This window comes from Mustela putorius, unplaced genomic scaffold, assembly GCF_011764305.1.
Source record: "Mustela putorius furo isolate JIRA1106 unplaced genomic scaffold, ASM1176430v1.1 tig00000095_pilon_pilon_pilon, whole genome shotgun sequence".
Taxonomy (NCBI): Eukaryota; Metazoa; Chordata; class Mammalia; order Carnivora; family Mustelidae; genus Mustela; species Mustela putorius.
The window spans coordinates 38,187,975-38,205,824 of record NW_025421280.1 but is presented as its reverse complement, the minus strand read 5'-3'; the positions used below and the strand labels follow the sequence as shown (position 1 = coordinate 38,205,824).

The following is a 17,850-nucleotide window of genomic DNA, read 5'->3' as shown; positions in this document are numbered from 1 at the left end:
CTCAAACTGTGATAAACATATACCATAATGTTTACCATTATAATCATTTTTTAAAAGATTTTATTTATTTATTTGAGAGAGAAAGTGAGAGAGAGCATGAGAGGGTAGAAGGTCAGAGGGAGAAGCAGACTCCCTGAGGAGCTGGAAGCCGCATGCAGGACTTGATCCTGGGACTCTGGGATCATGACCCCAGCCGAAGGCAGTGGCTTAATCAACTGAGCCACTCAGGTGTACCATTATAAACACTTCTACGTTTACAACTCAGGGGGCGTTAAGCACGCTAACATTGTCGCAAACATCCTCACCACCAACCTCAACACAACTCTGTCTGCATGAAACACTGACTAACGATTCTCCTTCCCCCAGGCCCCTGGTCACCTCTTTTCCACATTCTGTCTACAGAGTCCCCTTTTCTAGGTCCCTCAAGAAAGTGGAATCAGACAATACTTGTCCTCTTATGACTGGTGACTTAAGCTCATGTTTGCAAGGTTCATCCAGGTGGTTTGAATCAGAACTTCCCTCCTTTGGCGGCTGAATTATATTCAGTGTGTGGATGGACCACGTTTTGTTCATCTGTTTCTCTGTTGATGGACATTCGCATTGTCCCACCCCCCCTTCGGCTGCTGTGGGCAATGCTGTTATAGACATTGTGCAAATATCCGTCCAAGTCCCTGCTTTCAACCTCTCTGGGTCGGCACCTAGGAGGGGAATTGCAGGGTCACAAGGTAATTTTCCTTTCGGAGGACCCACCAAACTTCTCCACAGTGGCTGCACCTTCTTATGATCCCACGGACAATGTACAACTGGTCCAATGTCTTCGCATCCCTGTGGCCACTTTTTGTCCTCTCTGCGGACCCATAGGCCTTCCTGTTCCCATGTCAAAGATTCGGACGACTGAGGCTCAGAGAGGTGAACACTGGCGGGGAGATCAGGAAAAAGCTGGTTTTGAACCCAGCTTGGGTCACAGTCCACCCATGCCCACCCTGCACTCACGGAAACAGTCTGCTGTGGTTTGATGAGATGCTAGAAACAGTTCCCCTGCCTCTTTGGCCTCATTAGCTACCCTGACCCAAAGAAGGGTTCCTCACAGTTTGGGGCGGAGGCATGAAGAGATGGATCTCTAACAGTGGGTCTCAAAGGGCTGATTCTGCCCCCTAGGGGACACTTGGCAATGATTAGAGTTTTTTTTTTTTTTTTTTTTTTTAAGATTTTATTCATCTATCAGCAGAGGGAGAGGGAGACATTGTTGGGACCAGGAGGGGGGTGGGGGGCTGCTGGCGTCCAGTAGGTGGGGGGCCAGATATACTGCTCAACACCCCGCAGGGCCCAGGATGTGCCCCACAGCCAGAATGCAGGATCTGGATGGCAATCACGCAGAGGATAGCAGCCCTGGACTAAGAAGAGGGCAGGACTTGGCTGAAGGCGAGTACTGGGACCAGTACTCCTGGGTTTGAATCCTGGCCCTGCCACCCATGTTTGTGTGTCCTCAGCCAAGTCACTGCCCCTCTCTGGGCCTGTTTCCCTCTCCAAAATGAGATAAAGGGACATTTCATTTCTCTTTGCCTCAGGAGCAGAACTCTGTGCTGGGGCTGTGGGTGTCCCAAGTGCACACAGGAGGAATGCCACAAACACTTGTCTGGTCTGCTCTGGCCTCCCTGGGCCCCAGCTAAAACTGGGACCTAGAGCTGGGTTGCAGGGAGGAAACCGAGCAGCAGGGGAGCTGGGAGCCGCTCCTGGGCCCAGTTCCCAGGACTCACAGCTGCATCCTCCTGGGGGGGCCCCAGCTGGCCCAGCCACCTCACCCGCTGGCGGCCAGGAGGCTCCTGCGTGTTCTGCCGGCTCATTCCCACGGAAATCGAGGCTGGATCTGCGCGTCGCCCGGGGGGGGGGGGCGGAGAGTTGTCCAGGGTCTGTCCACCCAGCGACCGCCCCAAACCTCACCTGAGGATTTACCTGAGCTCAGGGAGATTTATCTTCAACCTGGCGTCAGCTCAGCCCATCGAGGGCTGCAGGACTCTGCATTTTTTAAGGGGCTCTCAGGTGATTCTGATATAAAGGGTTCCTAGGGGCTGTGCTTTAGGAAACGTGCTTCGGCCCCAGTTTCTAACACGCAGGTGGGTAAAGTGAGTCCCCGAGGGAGGAAGGGGCTTGCCGGGGCGAGTTGGTCTGTTTTCCTTTCGGGCTCTCCGTCTTTCTCCCTGCCCCCCTCCCCACCGGGTCTCTCTCTGTTTTTGATTCTGGATCTCCTTCCTCCCCTTTCTTTGGCAAACCACCCCCCTCGCCAGCCGCTCAACTCCGCATCCGGCGCGTTTCACGATTCCGGAGGAATCCCCCGGAGCCGTTCGGCCCCGCCCCAGACACCGCCCCCTTCCTGATAACTTGCTTTCATTGGGCTCTTCGTACACCGCCCGCACTGCCATTGGCTGATTCCACACCCTCGGCCCGCCCCTCCGTCGCGGGCCTTTCCGCGAGGGCGGGGGAGGGGCGGGGCCGCCGTGGTGGGCGGGGCTATGGGAGGGCGTGACCGAGCTTCCCCGCCCGCCCCGTCCAGTCCCTTCTCAGTCCTCCCGCGCGAGTCCCGCGGCAGCCCCAACGGCCCCTCAGAGGCGGCTGTACGGAGCCCCAACGGTCGGACCGACGGACAGGCCCCGGAGAGCAGGTGAGGGAGCGATGCCGGGGCGCCTCCCCATCTCGGCGCACCTCGGGGGCCACCTGGACGCCCCGTCTCTCTCGCCCCCACGCCCTTGCACTCCCTGCCTACCCCCTGCCTATCGGTATCCCTGCCTGAGTTTCCCCCTGTTTCTCCCTTTCGCTCTGGGTCCCGTCACTCTCCTGCTGTATGGGAGAAGGGGAAGACAGATCGGGTCTGAACTGCCCTCCCAAGCGTGGGGCTGTGCTCTGGGACCAGCGTCCCCGCACCCCCATGGGGACTCTGATGGACTCTGCCCCTTTCGCTGTGCAGGGTGCCAGGTGCTAGGGCCGGATTCCCAGATTCCAAAGTCGGGAGGGCATTTCAGGTAGTGGGCAGCCTGGCCAAACAAAGGTGCGGTGATGGGAATGTGTGTGGCTTCTGGCTAGTCCAGGCAGCCGGAAGAGCCATGGCCAGGCCCACCCAGACTGGCCACCTGGGAGCTTCCCAGTGGCCTGAAGCCTTGGCCTCAGTTTTGTCAGCTGTGAACTGGGACTGTAGCTGCCGAGGTAATTGGCAGGTGGCCTGACCTAGATCTGCGAGCATCACCGCCTCCTCTATCCTGGGGGGGCTCTCCTGGAGGAGGGACAGCCCCAGCTGTAAATGGGCCTCCAAGGTTGCTTCCGGAGCATATCTGCGGCCAGCTGCCGGAGCTGGATGCCCTGGGGAGGCCCACGGAGAAGTGCGGGCAGTTCAGCCTAGTGGTCGTGGAGTTCAGACCCTGGAATCAGACCGATAGGCTCCTGTTCTGCCACTCACCATGCTACCCAGCACAAGCGATTGGATTCTCTGAGCCTCAGTTTCCCGTCTGTAGAATGGGAAGGGACCAAAATCCCTGGGGAAGAGGGCTGCTTCCAGGGTCAGTGCAGGAATGTGGGCCCTGCATGTCTCCTTCTGGTCCTCTCTCTCTCCCCTTCACTTACTCTGCTCCAACCAGACCAACCTCCACGTTCCTCCAAACTCCAGACGCGGTCCTGCCCCGGGGCCTCTGCGTGGGCTGTTCCTTCAACTGCCCTGCCAGGTCCATGGGCACCGACTTTAAAACATAACAAGTTGCCTAGATGGGCTGGGCCAAGAGACTGCCAGGCGAGGGCTGGGCAGCTGGGAGGAGCAGAGCGGGGCGGCCCTGGGACGCGGTACCTATGGAAACCAGAACAAAGACTTGTCGCCCCAGCCACACAAACACCTGGGCTGTGCTTCTCCCACTTGGCAGGCCTGGTGGCCTGGGATGCTGGTAGTAGGTGAGTGCCCGGACCACTGGGGGGCTGCTAGTGGGGGGCTTGAACCCCTCTCTGATGAGGGTGGGAGGTCCCTAACTGAATAGACGAGTCAGACAGGTGCAGATTGGGAGCCCTATGGGGTCCCCTGCTGCTGCATGGATGCTCAGATGCTCTCTGAACCTGTTTCCTCATCTGAGGCCTGGGTAGGACAGGGGCCTTTTGGTTGCTTGGTGATCTGATATGGTGGGTTTAAGAGGCTTCAGTGTCCCTGTCTGTCGAATGGGGCCAGGAGACAGTGCCTGAGGACAAAGCTCCAGCTGTTGTGGCCGAAATGTCCCCGCCCAGAGTCAGAGGTTGAATAATGGCTGAGGCTCATCCAGGTACAGCCCCAGGTGTTAGAGACTTAGGGGAAGGGGTCCACAATCCCAGGTGTTAGAGACGGAGGTGGTTGTCCACGGCCCCCTGTGTTAGAGACAGGGGGTTGTCCATAGCGCCAGGTGTTAGAGATTGGGGGCTGTCCACTACCCCTGGTATTAGAGATGTAGAGGCGGGGGTCCACAGCTCCAGGTGTTAGAGACATAGAGGGGGCCGGGTCCATGGCCCCAGGTGTTAGAGACTGGGGGAGTGGGCTGTCGACGGCCCCCGGTGTAAGAGACTTAGATGTGGGGGTCCACAGCCCCAGGTGTTAGAGATGTAGGGGGGGCAGGATTGGGCCACTTACACAGCATGTGCACCTCCCCTGGGCAGCCCTTACCCCCACCCCTCCCCCACCAGATAACTCTCTGGGATCCCCCACCTGAGCTTTCCCGGAAGTTCCTCTGTCCCAGTCCTTGGGATCATCTAACACTGTTCTCCAGACCTCGACTTCCACTTCTGTCCAATGGGGTAGTGGAAGTTGGGGAGCATTTACCTGGGAGAGCCCCCACTCCACAGGAGGTTACGCAGCACTCCTATGTGACCTTGGGTTATCTCTGTCTCTCTCTGGGCCTCAGTTTCCCTGGCTGGACTGTGGGGCCTTTGGAGGAGCTCTCAGATCCTAGACCCCTCTAGAGCTGGGAGGTCATTTATTCACTCAACAGATTCTGAGCCCCTCTGTGAGCCGAAGCCTGGTACAGGGCGCCCACGGACATGGCACTGGCCAAGGCCGAGTCGGTGTCGTCCCTCACTTGGCTCACAGATGGGACTTGGGAAACACAGGTGATCATCCAGAAATCTCATTCCGCTTCCCTGTAACTGCATGAACTCAATGGAGACAGAGGGATGTGGAAGTTAGTTTAAATGGGGCATCTGAGAGGGACCCCTGAGAAGGGGACATCTGAGCTGAGGCCTGAATCCTAAGAAAAAAACAGCCACGTGGAGACCTGAGAGCCTTCCAGTTAGAGGACGCAGCCCGTGCAAAGGCCCTAGGGCAGGCCTGGACCGGGAGTGTTGGAGGGACAGTGAGGAGACCCATGGGACTGGAACAGAGCGAGTGAGGGGAAGAGAGGGGGGGAAGGGGGTGAGGTCATGGTCCTGTGGACTATGGGAAGAACTGGGGCTTTTACCTCCAAAAGGGGAGCTGTGGAGGGCTGTGGGCAGAGGAAGTGGGTCCCGATTCTGGCGATCACCGGCGCCCTCTGGTGGCCTCTTTGGGGAGGACGGATGGGGAGGCGAGAGAGTTTGAGCCCGAAGGAGGGCCCAGGGTTCAGGGAACTAGGATTCAGGCAGCAGAGAGGGGAGAGGTGGGTGGAGCTGGGACTCCCCTAGGGGCTGCAGACACACTGGTGCCCCATGCGGGCCTCCTCCACTTGCTGTGAAACATCTTTTGCTGGGCCTGAGCCGCCGCCTGGCCTGGTCTTTTCTGTAGGGGGTGGGCTGTGCTCTCCTGTCATTCCTGCTCGGTGCCCAAGCTCTGCTTCCGTGGAAGTCTGACCATCGCTGGCAGTGTCCCGGCTCCCCCGGCCGCCCGGCAGGTGGCCAGACCCGGCTCATCCTTGGGAGGAGCCCTGCCAGGGCTCTAGAGAACCTGTTTGAGAACCACTGAGGCCCCCAAGCCCCTCAGATGAGCAGATTTCTCTCTTCCTTTTGCCATATCCAAATTGGGCATCAACTGTGAGTTCTGAGCGGTGATTGGTAACAGCCCGACACCGCGGGGCCCTGGTGTCTCATGCGGCACAAGGACAGTGGGGGCATTTGCTGCTGTGGACGGAGGCCCTCCCGGGCCACCGCAGCCAGGGCTCGGAGAGGTGAGATGGAGAGGCCGGCCCGGCCCTGCTGAGCTGGTCCATCAATTATTGATGCCCTTTGTGTGGGACATGAAGAATTCATGCGGCAGGGATGGGCTCCCCGTGGCCCCGGGGCCTGCTGTCCTGGCCCAGCCTGGCTCACAAGAGCCCCTGCTGTCTCATCTTGCGGATTTTTTATGGCTGGGTTGTTAAACACAACCATTATTAAAAATGACAGACTATGAGCTTACATTGTATTTAAAATGAGGGTATAGAATAGTATTTGGCAATAAAAAGGAGGGAAGCGTTGACATGCGCAGCCCCGTGGACGGACCCCGAGCCCACAACACGCAGGGAGGGAACCAGACAGGAGGCCACACAGGGAGTGAGTCCATGCGTGTGACACGTCCAGACCAGGCTCCTCCACGGACGGGAAGGGGGTTCGTGGGGGCCAGGGGCTGGGGAGTGACCGCTGATGGGGGCAGGGTTGATTTTTGGGGTGGCGGAATGTTCTGGAGCTAGATAATGGCAATAGTTGCACAACTCTGTGTATATATGTAAAAACCACTGAGTTGTACACTTGAAAGGACGTGTTTTATGGTGTGTGAATCATAGGTTGATAAAAGTCATAAAAAAGCAAATGTTATAGTCAAAAATCATAACTTCCTACTTATTCTACCGTATTTTACTACGATCTGTACTCTTGAGGTCGTTTTTGTCTCTCGGATGTGGCTGGTGGAAATGGTGAGCAGCTCTTCCCAGTTCCACCTTTGCTGACATCAAGTTGGAAGCTTGAAATTGGCCCCTGCGGGGGGAGCACGTACACCGTGGAAATTGGCAACTACTACACATCGGGGTTTGCTTTATTGTCCTGTTGATGGTCTAGACCAGGGGCTGGCATACTTTTTCTATGAAGGCCCGAGAATAAATGTTTTCAGCTCTGTTAAGCCACACAGTCTCTGTTCCATCTACCCAAGGCTGCCCTTATGGTACGGAAACGGCCCTAGATGGTATAGAAGGATTGGCTGCGGCCATGTGCCAATAAAACTTTATTTACAAAAATGAGCAGTGGGCCATGGTTTGCCAGCTCCTGGCAGAACTCAAGAAAGTGATGAAGAGAATGCCAGGGATGAGAATTAAACTCAACAGTGTGTCGGGTCCACAGTGGTTTCCTTGTGAAAAGCACAAGAGACTTGAGGAGACGCTCTCCGGCCCCAGGGTCGCCTGCCATCTGGCTCGGCACGGACTGTTGCTCTCGTTGCTGATGAATGCAGTTTTCGTTCCCCTTGTTTCACGTTTGTCTGGATTGTTCCCATAAAGGAGAATGTCAGGTGACACCCCATGCCCAGAACTGCACATGTTTGTCAACCGCATCTGAAAGCCCAACGATGGATCCCAGTTTGGCGAAACTTACGGAGAGCGTTTTGCGAGAATCGATTTGGCCGTGGGACTCAACCCGGGGTTGCAGTGTGCTCAGTCCCAGTAGGATAGGGGAGGGCCGGGAGGAGTCTCCCCACTCCCAACCTCCAGGGCCTCCCAGCAAGCAGGGCCCGGGCAGCTTTCCAACCTCATTTCCCGCCCGTATTACCTGGGCTTCGGTTTGCATTCATTCATCAGTTAGTCATTCAACAATCCTCTGATGACGATCCACTGCCTGCCCAGGGCTCGGTACTGGGGACCCTGCCAGGACTAAGACAGACCCATTACCCACCCTCATGGCCTCGAGCCTAGCATAGGAACCCTGAGTCATGAATCCAGTACAATGAACTGTCACAAATAAGCAGGGTGAGGTAGAGACCGGGGGTGAATGATTCAGGAAAGCCTCTCTGAGCAGCGGGACCCTTATGCTGAGAACGCCCCCCGCTCCCCAGCCCTGGGAGAGGCACAGCGTGTGCACGGAGGGGATGGGTGAGGCTGGAGCCCACTGAGCAATGGAGAGACAGAGGGGGTTGTGGCTGTAACGGGATAGACACTGGCCTGGGTTTGGAAACTGAAGGGACTGGAGGGAACAGGGTCCACTGGGAGGACGCCATTCCCCGGTGTGTGCCCCTCACCTCTCGGGAGGCTCAGGGACAGTCCTGCCTCCTGTCTTTGCCTCTGCAGGTAAGCGATGTTAGAGCAGCCCAGAGGTTCAAGATCAGGGTCCATGGCCAGTTTGCAGGGTGTTTGGGAGCTGGAGTGCCCAAACTGGGGAACAGGACAAAGTTCCGAGTCCAGAAGGCCTTTGCCTGGGGTTGGCAGGAGAGGTATGGGCTGGACTCCACAGCTCTGGGGAAGAATGTGGACCAAGGACTCTGAACATGGACACCCATTTCATAGATGGGAAAGCTGCCCCCAAGGCCATGGGGCCTGTCTGGGGTCCCTGTGGGGAGATATCAGGGCTGTGGGAGGACCCAGACAGCGGCCTTCACTATCGTCACCGCTCCTCTAATCCACCAGGCACAGTCCTGCCCCAGGGCCTTTGCAACAGCTGTTTCCTCTGCCGGGCTCACCTTTCCGCCAGACCTTGTCTTTCCATTCCCAGCTTTGGCAGCTCCACCGCAGAGAGGCCTTCCTGACCGTCCTGGCCAAGGTCACCTGCGGTCCCCAGCCACCGCTTCCCTGTCGTCCTCGCCTCTTATCTCTCCCTGAGATGTCCCTGTTTGTATTTGTGTTCACTGGTTACTGCTGTCTCCTTTCAGCAAGGTCCCCCTCTTAGGGGACTATTTTGGAAATTTGGAGGGCTTTCTTGTTGCTTGCGGGGCTAACAGGACATTCTGGCTTTGGGGGGCAGGGAGCCGTGTGCCTTGAGTAGCCCCCTGACGCTCACAGCTTCCTCATGTTCTGCTGGAACCAGACCGGTAAGTGGGCTTTTGCAAGGTTTTAGTCCTCAGTGACTGTCCCCGAATTGCAGCTCCTGGGTAAATTTAGGGTAGGGTGGAGCTCGTTTCGAGAGGAATCTGTAGCTACAAGTTCACTGCCGTGCCCCGTAGGCAGATCTCCGAGAGATGTGCTCTATCCTCAAGCGTGGAGGGCCTGAGTTTCAAAGGTGGGGAATTCTTGTTGGGCAGCCCTGCGGTGCTAGCTGCCTACTGTGTGCCCGGCAAGGCAGAAGCGACTTACAAACCTTAACTCGTGTGACCCTTTTATTTCTCTTTGTACTACACTATGGGCCAAATACTGATTTTTCTTTTCTTTTTAATTATGGCTTTTTATTTTTTAAAATTTTTTTATTTTTTTAAGATTTGATTTATTGATTTGACAGAGAGAGAGAGACAGCGAGAGAGAGAACACAAGCAGATGGATGGGAGAGGGAGAGGCAGGCTTTCCGCAGAGCAGAGAGCCCGATGTGGGATTCGATCCCAGGACCCCAGGATCGTGACCTGAACCGGAGGCAGGTGCCCAATGACTGAACCACCCAGGCACCCCAAACCCTGATTTGTCAAATGTTCAATTTATTTAACATTTTAAACATGAGGCATAAAACATACATAGTAAGGGGCAGAGAGCTATAAAATATATATACTTGGTTTTTGTGTTTTTTTTTTTTTTAAGATTTTATTTATTTATTTGTCAGAGAGACCATAGGCAGAGTGGCAGGCAGAGGCAGAGGGAGATGCAGGCTTCCCACCAAGGAAGGAGCCCAATGTGAGACTCGATCTCAGGATGTTGGGATCATGACCTGAGCCAAAGGCAGCTGCTTAACTGACTGAGCCACCCAGGTGTCCCTAAAATATACACACTTAATATATATAGTAAGTGTTCAGTTTGATGAGGTATAACCCACATACCATAAAATTCACCACTTTAAAGTGCTCAACTTCCAGAACATTCCCTCTCCCCAAAAAGAAACCCCATCCCCATCAATAGTCACACATACCCCTGCCCCACTGACCATTGTCTGCCTTCAGCTCCTGTCCCCACAAGCCCCCTTCCGGTCCATGGAGGAGCCTGTTCTGGGCGTGTCACATGCGTGGACTCACACCCCATGTGGCCCTCTATGTCTGGTTGCCTCCCTACGGGTTGTGAGTTTGCGATCCATCCCTGGGGCTGCACATGGGGGCGTCTTGCTCCTTCTCGTGGCTGTGGGACATGCACGTAGGGGGTGCACATGCTGTGTGTGTCCTTTCACCCATTGAGGGACACGTGATTGGCCCCACTGTTTGGCTGTATGAATCATGCTGCTGTGCACGGGCGCGTGCAAGCTTGCGTGTTTCATATGTTCTCATTGCTTTTGGGGAGCTACCTAGGAGCGGAATTGCTGGGTCGCTTGGTAAGGCTGTGTTTGAGGAGCAGCCAAAACGTGGGTTTTCACAGCAGCCGCCCCATTTCTCACTGCCCCCAGCCTTAGTTTCTCATGACGGCCTGTTGCTGTAGTCACAGCCCCCCCACCGGCGGGGGGGGTGGGAGGCGGTGACAATTTTGACAGGCATCTCCCTAGCAGCCAGTGAGGTTGAGCAACTTTCCAGCTGCTGGTTGGCCATTGATGTTTCTTCTTTAGAGTAAGACTAGATTTTTTTTTTTATTGAGATATAAATTCACATGCCATAACCCATCCCTGGAAAGTGTACACTTAGATGCGTGTTAACAAAATCACAGAGTTTTATGACCATCAAGCTTGATGGCTTTTTAAAGACCATCTGTAAAGACCCAGATGGAGGTCCTAGACCCTTCCCCAATCAGTCTGACTCAGAATACCACCTTTAGGGGCACCCGGGTGGCTCAGTAGGCTAAGCCTCTGCCTTCAGCTCGGGTCATGATCTCAGGGTCCTGGGATGGAGCCCCACATTGGGCTCTCTGCTCAGCAGGGAGCCTGCTGACCCCTGCCCCCTCCTGCCTCTCTGCCTACTTGTGATCTCTGTCTGTCAAATAAATAAATAAATCTTAAAAAAAAAAAAAGAATACCACCTTTATACCATCAGTTTATGTTTTTAAAGATTTAATTTTTTAAAGATTTTATTTATTTTTGAGAGAGAGAGAGAGAAAGGGTATGCATGAGTTTCGGGGAGGGGCAGAGGGAGAAGGAGAAGCAGGCTCCCGCTGAGAAAGGAGCCCAATGCAGGGCTTGATCCCAGGACCCTGAACTGAAGGTAGATGCTTAACTGACTGAGCCAGCCAGGCGCCCCCTATTTTGTTTTTAAGCTGGCAGGTACAGGTAGGGAGTGGTGTCTGCAGACTCCATTCCAGGGAAATGGGGGACCTGAATTATTTTGTAATAAGGTGGCCAGCATCTTAAAAGCTGGAGTCCCCCAGAAGGCAGGGACGAGATCTCATTTGGTCGTCCCGATATCCCCAGTGCCTGGCACACAGTTGGTGCTCCCTAAATGCTCGCTGGCGACTGAATGAGTGTTCAGCCGAGCCCTCCATCCTCTAGCAGGCTTATTTAGCTTTAACAAAAATGGAATGCTCGGGCCCTTGGTGGCCAGACCAGGCACACTGACCATCTGGCCCTGGAGCCCCTCGGTAGTTCCTGGGAAGGCATTGCCCCAGAAGGGCCGAAATGGCTCAGCCTGGCCGCCTCCTGGCTTGCCCGCCCGCGGACCTGGGGGAGTGTGCAGGAAGGAAGGAAGGCCGGGGTTTATTTTCGTCCGTGGCCTGCTCCCCTGGGATTGTAGTCATCTCCTTGTCTGCCTGCTTGGATCGGGGGTTTCTAGCAGAACAATGGGTCAGGGAGAAGGGGTCACGCAGCTGGGCTGGCCCAGGTGTGAGCAGGTCTGGGGGCTGGCTGGAGGGGTTAGGAGTGTGGAGGCCCGGATGGAGACTGCAGCTGCCTCGGCCCACCCCCTTTTCCTTCTGAGCTTAGGAGGAAGGTCCTGCTCGGGGGCCCAACTCCCCTCCAGAACCAACACGCTCAACCAGCACGTGCAGATTGGACCAGAGAGGGACAGAGCCCCTCCACCCTGCCCCCGAGGGTCACACAGCAACCAATAGGCAGCAAGGCCTGGGCTCCAGGTGCCTGGGCCTCCTCCCTGGACTCAGGGAAAGTCCTTTCCCTCTCTGAGCCTGTTTGTCCATCAGTAAGCTGGGGAGACTGAACCCAAGGCCTTAGGGGTCCCTTCTCATTTCTGATGTTCATGGATGTCCTTTCCTTCATGCATTCAGTAAACACTTATGGGGTGCCTGCTGTGTACCAGGCCCTGGGCTGAGCATGGGAGGTACTGTGTGAACAAGGGAGTGCTGGCCCCTGGCTGCACTGTCAGGCCAGGGAGACGAACTGTGAAATCAAGGTGTGCAAGGCCAAAATGGGAGCATGCCTGGGGTGCTATGGGAGGCTTCCAGGAGGAGGTGACTCTGACACTGAGACTTAGCTGAGCAGTTTACAGGATGAGTAACAGGGAGAGGAGTGGTCCCGGTGCAGGGAACGGAATAGAACATTCTAGAGAAACCAGTGGGAGGGCATCTGGGAGGCACAGGTACTCCTTTGGCAGCCTGAAGCTGCTGGGGTCCTTTTCCCAGAGAATGTCACAGATAAGTGGGGCTACGCCTTCAGGGAGCTGAATGGCAGAATTCTAGCCAGTGGCATCCAGCCCCTGGCCCAGGGGAAGCTCACAGCCTGGGGTGGGCATTGGGGTTGGCCACAATCTTCTGCCCTAGGACAGAGTTAGTTCAGTCTTTCCCATTTTGCAGATGGGAAACTGAGGCACAAGGCAGTTATGTTGCTTGACTACACAGTCAGATCTGGGAGCAGGTCCTAAATAGTGGGGCTAGATTTGTCAGTAAAACAGCTCCTGGCCCTTGAAAACTCGAGGTGATCTGCAGGCACCAAGTGGGGAAGGTGGAAAAGAGTAGGCCTGCAGAGGCGGTCATTTGCTGTATTGCTGTGTGGCCTCGAGGAAGTGGCTAAGCCTCTCTGAGCCTGTGTAATTTCTTCAGCAAACTGGCAACCAGCCTACTGCCTGGTGGAAATGATGAAACGGGCACATGCTGTGGGCTCAGGGCCCACCACGTGGTGCTGAGTCTGCAGCGCCCCCCCCCCCGCCCGCTCTGGCCCAGGCCTGCGTAACCCCACATGCTGGGGACGCTGTGGGGGGCAGGGAAGGCAGTCCTGCCATTCCCTGTGCCCACCCTGACCTCTGAGGGCAGGCGAGGGGGCAGCCCAGGGGGTGGGACTTCTCTCAGGGTGTGAGCTCACACAAAGACAGGCTTTGTGGGGGCTCTGGGGGCTGAGCAAGCACCCCCGCAGCCTCCCTGGTCTGGCCGCCTGGGGCCAGGGTGGAAGTGCATTTCTATCAGGGTCTGGGACACTGGGTGAGGGCTGGGGGTGGGTCTCCGGCTCGCCTCATTCATTTTTCTGGAGTCTCCAAAGACACAGCGGGTAAGGAAGCAAGCCCCTCGCCTCCCCTGTTGGTTGGGGTGAGGCTGGCCAGCTGGGGAGTGAAGGCAGGCGGGGTGGGGCAGGGCAGTGTTGGAGGAGTCCCTGGGGCACTGCGTGGCCCAGAGGAGGTGCCTCACCATCAGTGTGGTTGTTCGGGGATGGCTTCCAAGCTGAGCTGAGGGATGAAACTTCAGGAAGGCGGGGGCCTGGGAGCCAGGGCTCCAGGGGCATGAATAGGAGTTCACTGGGGAGGGTACAGCACCTGAGGCGTGGGGCCGGGTCTCGGGAGCCATGGGAGCTGCTGGCTGGTCCTCGGAAGGGAAGGGTCATGCCCAGATATTCAGGTTGGGAAGAACTCTGGCCCCCAGAGCTTCAGAGCTCAGGGCATCTGGAAGTCAGCCATGGGAACAGGTGTGAGGAACAGACAGAGATTGTAGTCAGAGGCCTGGTCACTGTGCCCTAAGCGCTGGCCTGCCATTCTTCTTGGCCATTGTCCCGGCCCTTTCCTGAGTGGAAGTGGTCTCAAGTCAGTGTGTCTAGATCAGAGGTGTCACTAGAACAATGTGTTTCTAGAAACCTCACACATGGCCCTCACCCCTGGTCCCAGAGCCCAGGCTGCTGTCCACCTGACTCATTCCTCGCTGGAGGAGGGCCTCAGGGCTGTCTGCTGTAAACATGCCAGGACAGTAAGGCTGGGGAATTGGTAGTAACTGGGCTCCTCCACCCTAAACAGCCCAGGGCTTGGGGCCTGGGGCCGCCATCCTACTGAACTGCAGGATAGGGTGGGGAATGACAAGCTGGACTGGGGGAGAGGGGATGGAATCGGCCTGTGATAACTCACCTTGAGCCTCTCCTCAGCCCACAGGGAGGATATGTTGAGTCTGTGGACTGGAGAACATCCTGTCCAGATTTCACCATTATGCATTCACTCTTTTGACTTTACCCTTCCTTCCTCCTCCTCCCTCCCTCTTGTCCTTCCTTCCTTTATTTTTATTTATTTTTAGATTTTATTTATTTGAGAGAGAGAGCACAAGCAGGGGGAGTGGCAGAGGAAGAAGCAGACTCCCCAAAGAGTAGGGAGCCCTATGCGGGGGCTCGATCCCAGGACTCTGTGATCATGACCCAAGCCAAAGGCAGACACCTAACCAACAGAGCCACCCAGGTGCCCCTCTTTCTCTTTTTAGAAACGAATTCCCTTAGATCCCTTAGTGTCCTCTGGGTCCCCATCTTTTCAGTGTGACTGCTTGTTTTCAAGGGCTTTTCTGTGTAGGTATCCTGCCTGTTCTTGTGCTCTATGCTCTAGCTCCTCTGGGCTGCAGAGTGTGAGGTCTGCCGTCCCTCTGCCCACCTTCTCACCTGTCCCTCCCTCCTCCAGGAGGCCTGCCTGCATCCCTGCCTCTCAGGGGAGCCCCCACAATGGCATCTTGTAGCTCCTGAGGGTGGGAAGGGCCACGTGTCCCTGACTTGCCTCCACCCCGCACCCAGCCCTGGCGCCCAGCAGGTGCTTCTGGCTGGTGTGCCAAACCGCAGGCTCCCGTGGGTGGGGCTCCCTGGGGCTGGGCCGCCCGCATGCGCCCATTTCACAGACCAGCACACCGTGGCAGCAAACACAAGGGGCCTTCCGGGAAGGTCCTGGAAGGGCTGGGGGCCATGGGGACTGACATCCGTGTGCCTCTCCTCCCAGCAGGGCTGATGGACGCCTTCAGCACCAAGAGCCTGGCCCTGCAGGCCCAGAAGAAGCTCCTGAGCAAGATGGCGTCCAAGGCCACGGTGGCCGTGTTCATCGACGACACGAGCAGCGAGGTGCTGGACGAGCTGTACCGCGCCACCAAGGAGTTCACCCGCAGCCGCAAGGAGGCCCAGAAGGTGCTCAAGAACCTGGTCAAGGTGGCGGTGAAGCTGGGCGTGTTGCTGCGCGGCGGCCGGCTGGGCGGCGAGGAGCTGGCGCTGCTGCAGCGCTTCCGCCAGAGGGCGCGCTGCGCGGCCATGACCGCCGTCAGCTTCCGCCAGGTGGAGTTCACCTTTGACCGGCGCGTGCTGGCCGCCGCCCTGCACGAGTGCCGGGACCTGCTGCACCAGGCCGTGGGCGCGCACCTGACCGCCAAGTCCCACGGCCGCATCAACCACGTCTTCGGCCACTTGGCCGACTGCGACTTCCTGGCGGCGCTCTACGGCCCCGCCGAGCCCTACCGCTCGCACCTGCGCCGCATCTGCGAGGGCCTCACCAGGATGCTGGACGAGGGCAGCATATGACCTATGACCTCAGCGCTGGGTTTCCTGCGGGGCGACGCCAGAACCTCCTTTCTCCCATCCAGTTCTGGCCAAACCGCCCCTTTGGAGAGGATGCTAATCTGTGGGAGGCAGTGGCTTTAAGGACTCTTGTCGCCTCCCCATCCACCCCGTCTCCGTCTCCGGGGGAGAAAAGCTCAGCCAGCCAGCCTGCGGCCTCCCCGGGCACCCCAAGACTGCTGCCTGCCGTAACCCACCTGACCTGACCTGACTGGCACCACCCCTCCAGCCACCAAAGGCCCCAGAAGTTGGCACTTGTCACTTAATGACATGAAGGGTCGTGGGGAACCAGAAGGGAGTGTTACAGGGTGAGTGGCATCTCCCCACATTCTTTGAAGTTGTAGCCCCCAGGACCTTTGAATGGGACCTTCCTGAGGAATAGGGTCATTGCAGATATCATTAGTCAAGATGAGGTCACACTGGTATATGGCTGGGCCCCCGGTCCTTGTAGGAAGGGGAACTTTTGAAACTCGGGGGGGGGGCCGCCTGGAACGGCCCAGCTGACACCCAGATCACAGGCTTCTGGCCTCCAGAACAAGAGGGAACACCTTGCCGTTGCTGCCACAGCTGGGCCGGGGGGCCCTCAGTTCCAGCAGCCCCAGGAGCACCAGGAGCCCAGGAGACTGTTGAGGGGGGTCTGCTGTCAGCAAGGATGCCTTGATGGGGCTGGAATCGCAGCCCAGACTCCCACGTGGGAGGGGACAGTGCATGTCCCTGACTCGGGGATCCAGGGTAAAGCCATCTGTGACGCATGCCCATTTGAAGACGATTATCTCACATGTTTGGCAGACCAGCGGCAGCTGTGACCAGACCTCATAGGCAACGCTCAACGGATTTGGGCTTTGGCGACACCGAGAGGATGCAGTGATGCTTCGCTCAGGGTGCAGATGGACGGGGGGTTGGGGGGTGAGGGGGCGTGGGAGTGTAGCGGCGTCCTAGCGGGCAGCAGGTGCGCCCTGGCAGGCCTGGGGAGGGGGACGAGGCCTGCACACCTGAGAAGACCAGTGTGGTGGGCCCCATCCGTTGTTCGAGACACCAGGCATTAAGGAAAGTGCACGTAACCATCTAGACGTGCGATTTTAACCCCGACACTTGCCTGAGCCCGCACTGGCCGTGGGTGCGCTGCGTCAACCTCGCCCCTCCGCCCGCCAGTCCCCACCACGCCCTTCCACCTCCCCCTGGCCCCCTGCCCGGGCTAACAGAGCACCATTGCTCCAGGTGCGCCACAGCCTTTCTCTGGTTGGGTGTCTGCTTCCCTGAGAAAGCCAAGGTTCTCCCGCCGGGACCCAGCTGTTCCCACCCCTACCCCACCCCCTAAGGCAAACTGGTACTCCCATCTTCCGTTCGAGACCAAACGTGTGTCCTGAGCACCCGAGAAGCCCCAGCAGAAGGCAAGCCTTTGTCCTGGGCTTTGCACCCTGAATGCATCCACGTGCACACCGCTTTGTGACTGGTGCCCCGCGGGGCTGTCCGGCCTGTCCTGACTCTTTGTAAAATTTTGAGGTTTAATTTAGAAAAACCAAAGAGCACTACAGAACTGTTTCAATAAAAGCACGCAACTGTTTGCATTATGTGGGACTAGCGAGTAAATTGCTGTTGCTAACAGCTTGCTTTTGCCCTCCAAGGGCTCCTGCTTTTCAAACCGCGCACGCGTGTAACGTCACACGCGTCACAGGCGGAGGTCCTTGCTGAGAGGTTCAAGGTCCACTCCCCCGGGGCCTGGGAGGGAGGAAGTGTGGGCCTGCAGAGCTTGGCACGCAAACGAGGGAGGGTTTGGCTTAGCTCAGTGAACAAAGACCCCAAGGCCAGGGTGGGTTCCCTTTTGAGTCCAGCAGAAAGATCTAGAAAGATGCCTGCAAATGGCTGGTGGGGGCGAGGATGACTAGTTTGCATCCGGATGTCCTGCCGTGTCCCAGGACCCAGGAGCCACCGCTATGCAACCTCGATGAGTCCCCGGGATTCAGAAGCGGTCAGTGATTCCAGGCTGACCGTGGTGGACGTATCCGTCTCTCCTGCCGGGGTCAGGCCCACAGGACTTGCAGGGATCCCAGGGGCCATGTCACTCCTGCCAGTTTCCTGCTGCCTTGTTTCTGCAGGTGGCCCTGGGCAGCCCGCCATCTACGGTGTGCTGTGGTGACACACCCTTCGGTTTTC

General features: G+C 57.1%; 1 protein-coding gene across 4 annotated transcripts; it reads left to right on the top strand.

Annotated features, from left to right (window-relative positions):
* The first annotated feature begins 2,501 nt into the window (after positions 1-2,501).
* On the top strand, positions 2,502-17,267 carry TNFAIP8L1 (TNF alpha induced protein 8 like 1). 4 transcript variants are annotated; one of them, XM_004771470.3, is made up of 2 exons: positions 2,502-2,659; positions 15,095-17,267. In XM_004771470.3, the coding sequence occupies exon 2, from the start codon at positions 15,100-15,102 to the stop codon at positions 15,658-15,660; it is 561 nt and encodes a 186-aa protein (XP_004771527.1). In that variant the 5' UTR covers positions 2,502-2,659; positions 15,095-15,099; the 3' UTR covers positions 15,661-17,267. The 4 variants fall into 4 exon arrangements, with proteins under 4 accessions (XP_004771527.1, XP_004771526.1, XP_012900703.1 ...); XM_004771469.3 differs by having other exon boundaries at positions 2,503-2,659; positions 15,092-17,267; XM_013045249.2 differs by lacking the exon at positions 2,502-2,659 and adding an exon at positions 3,715-3,930.
* Positions 17,268-17,850: the final 583 nt, after the last annotated feature.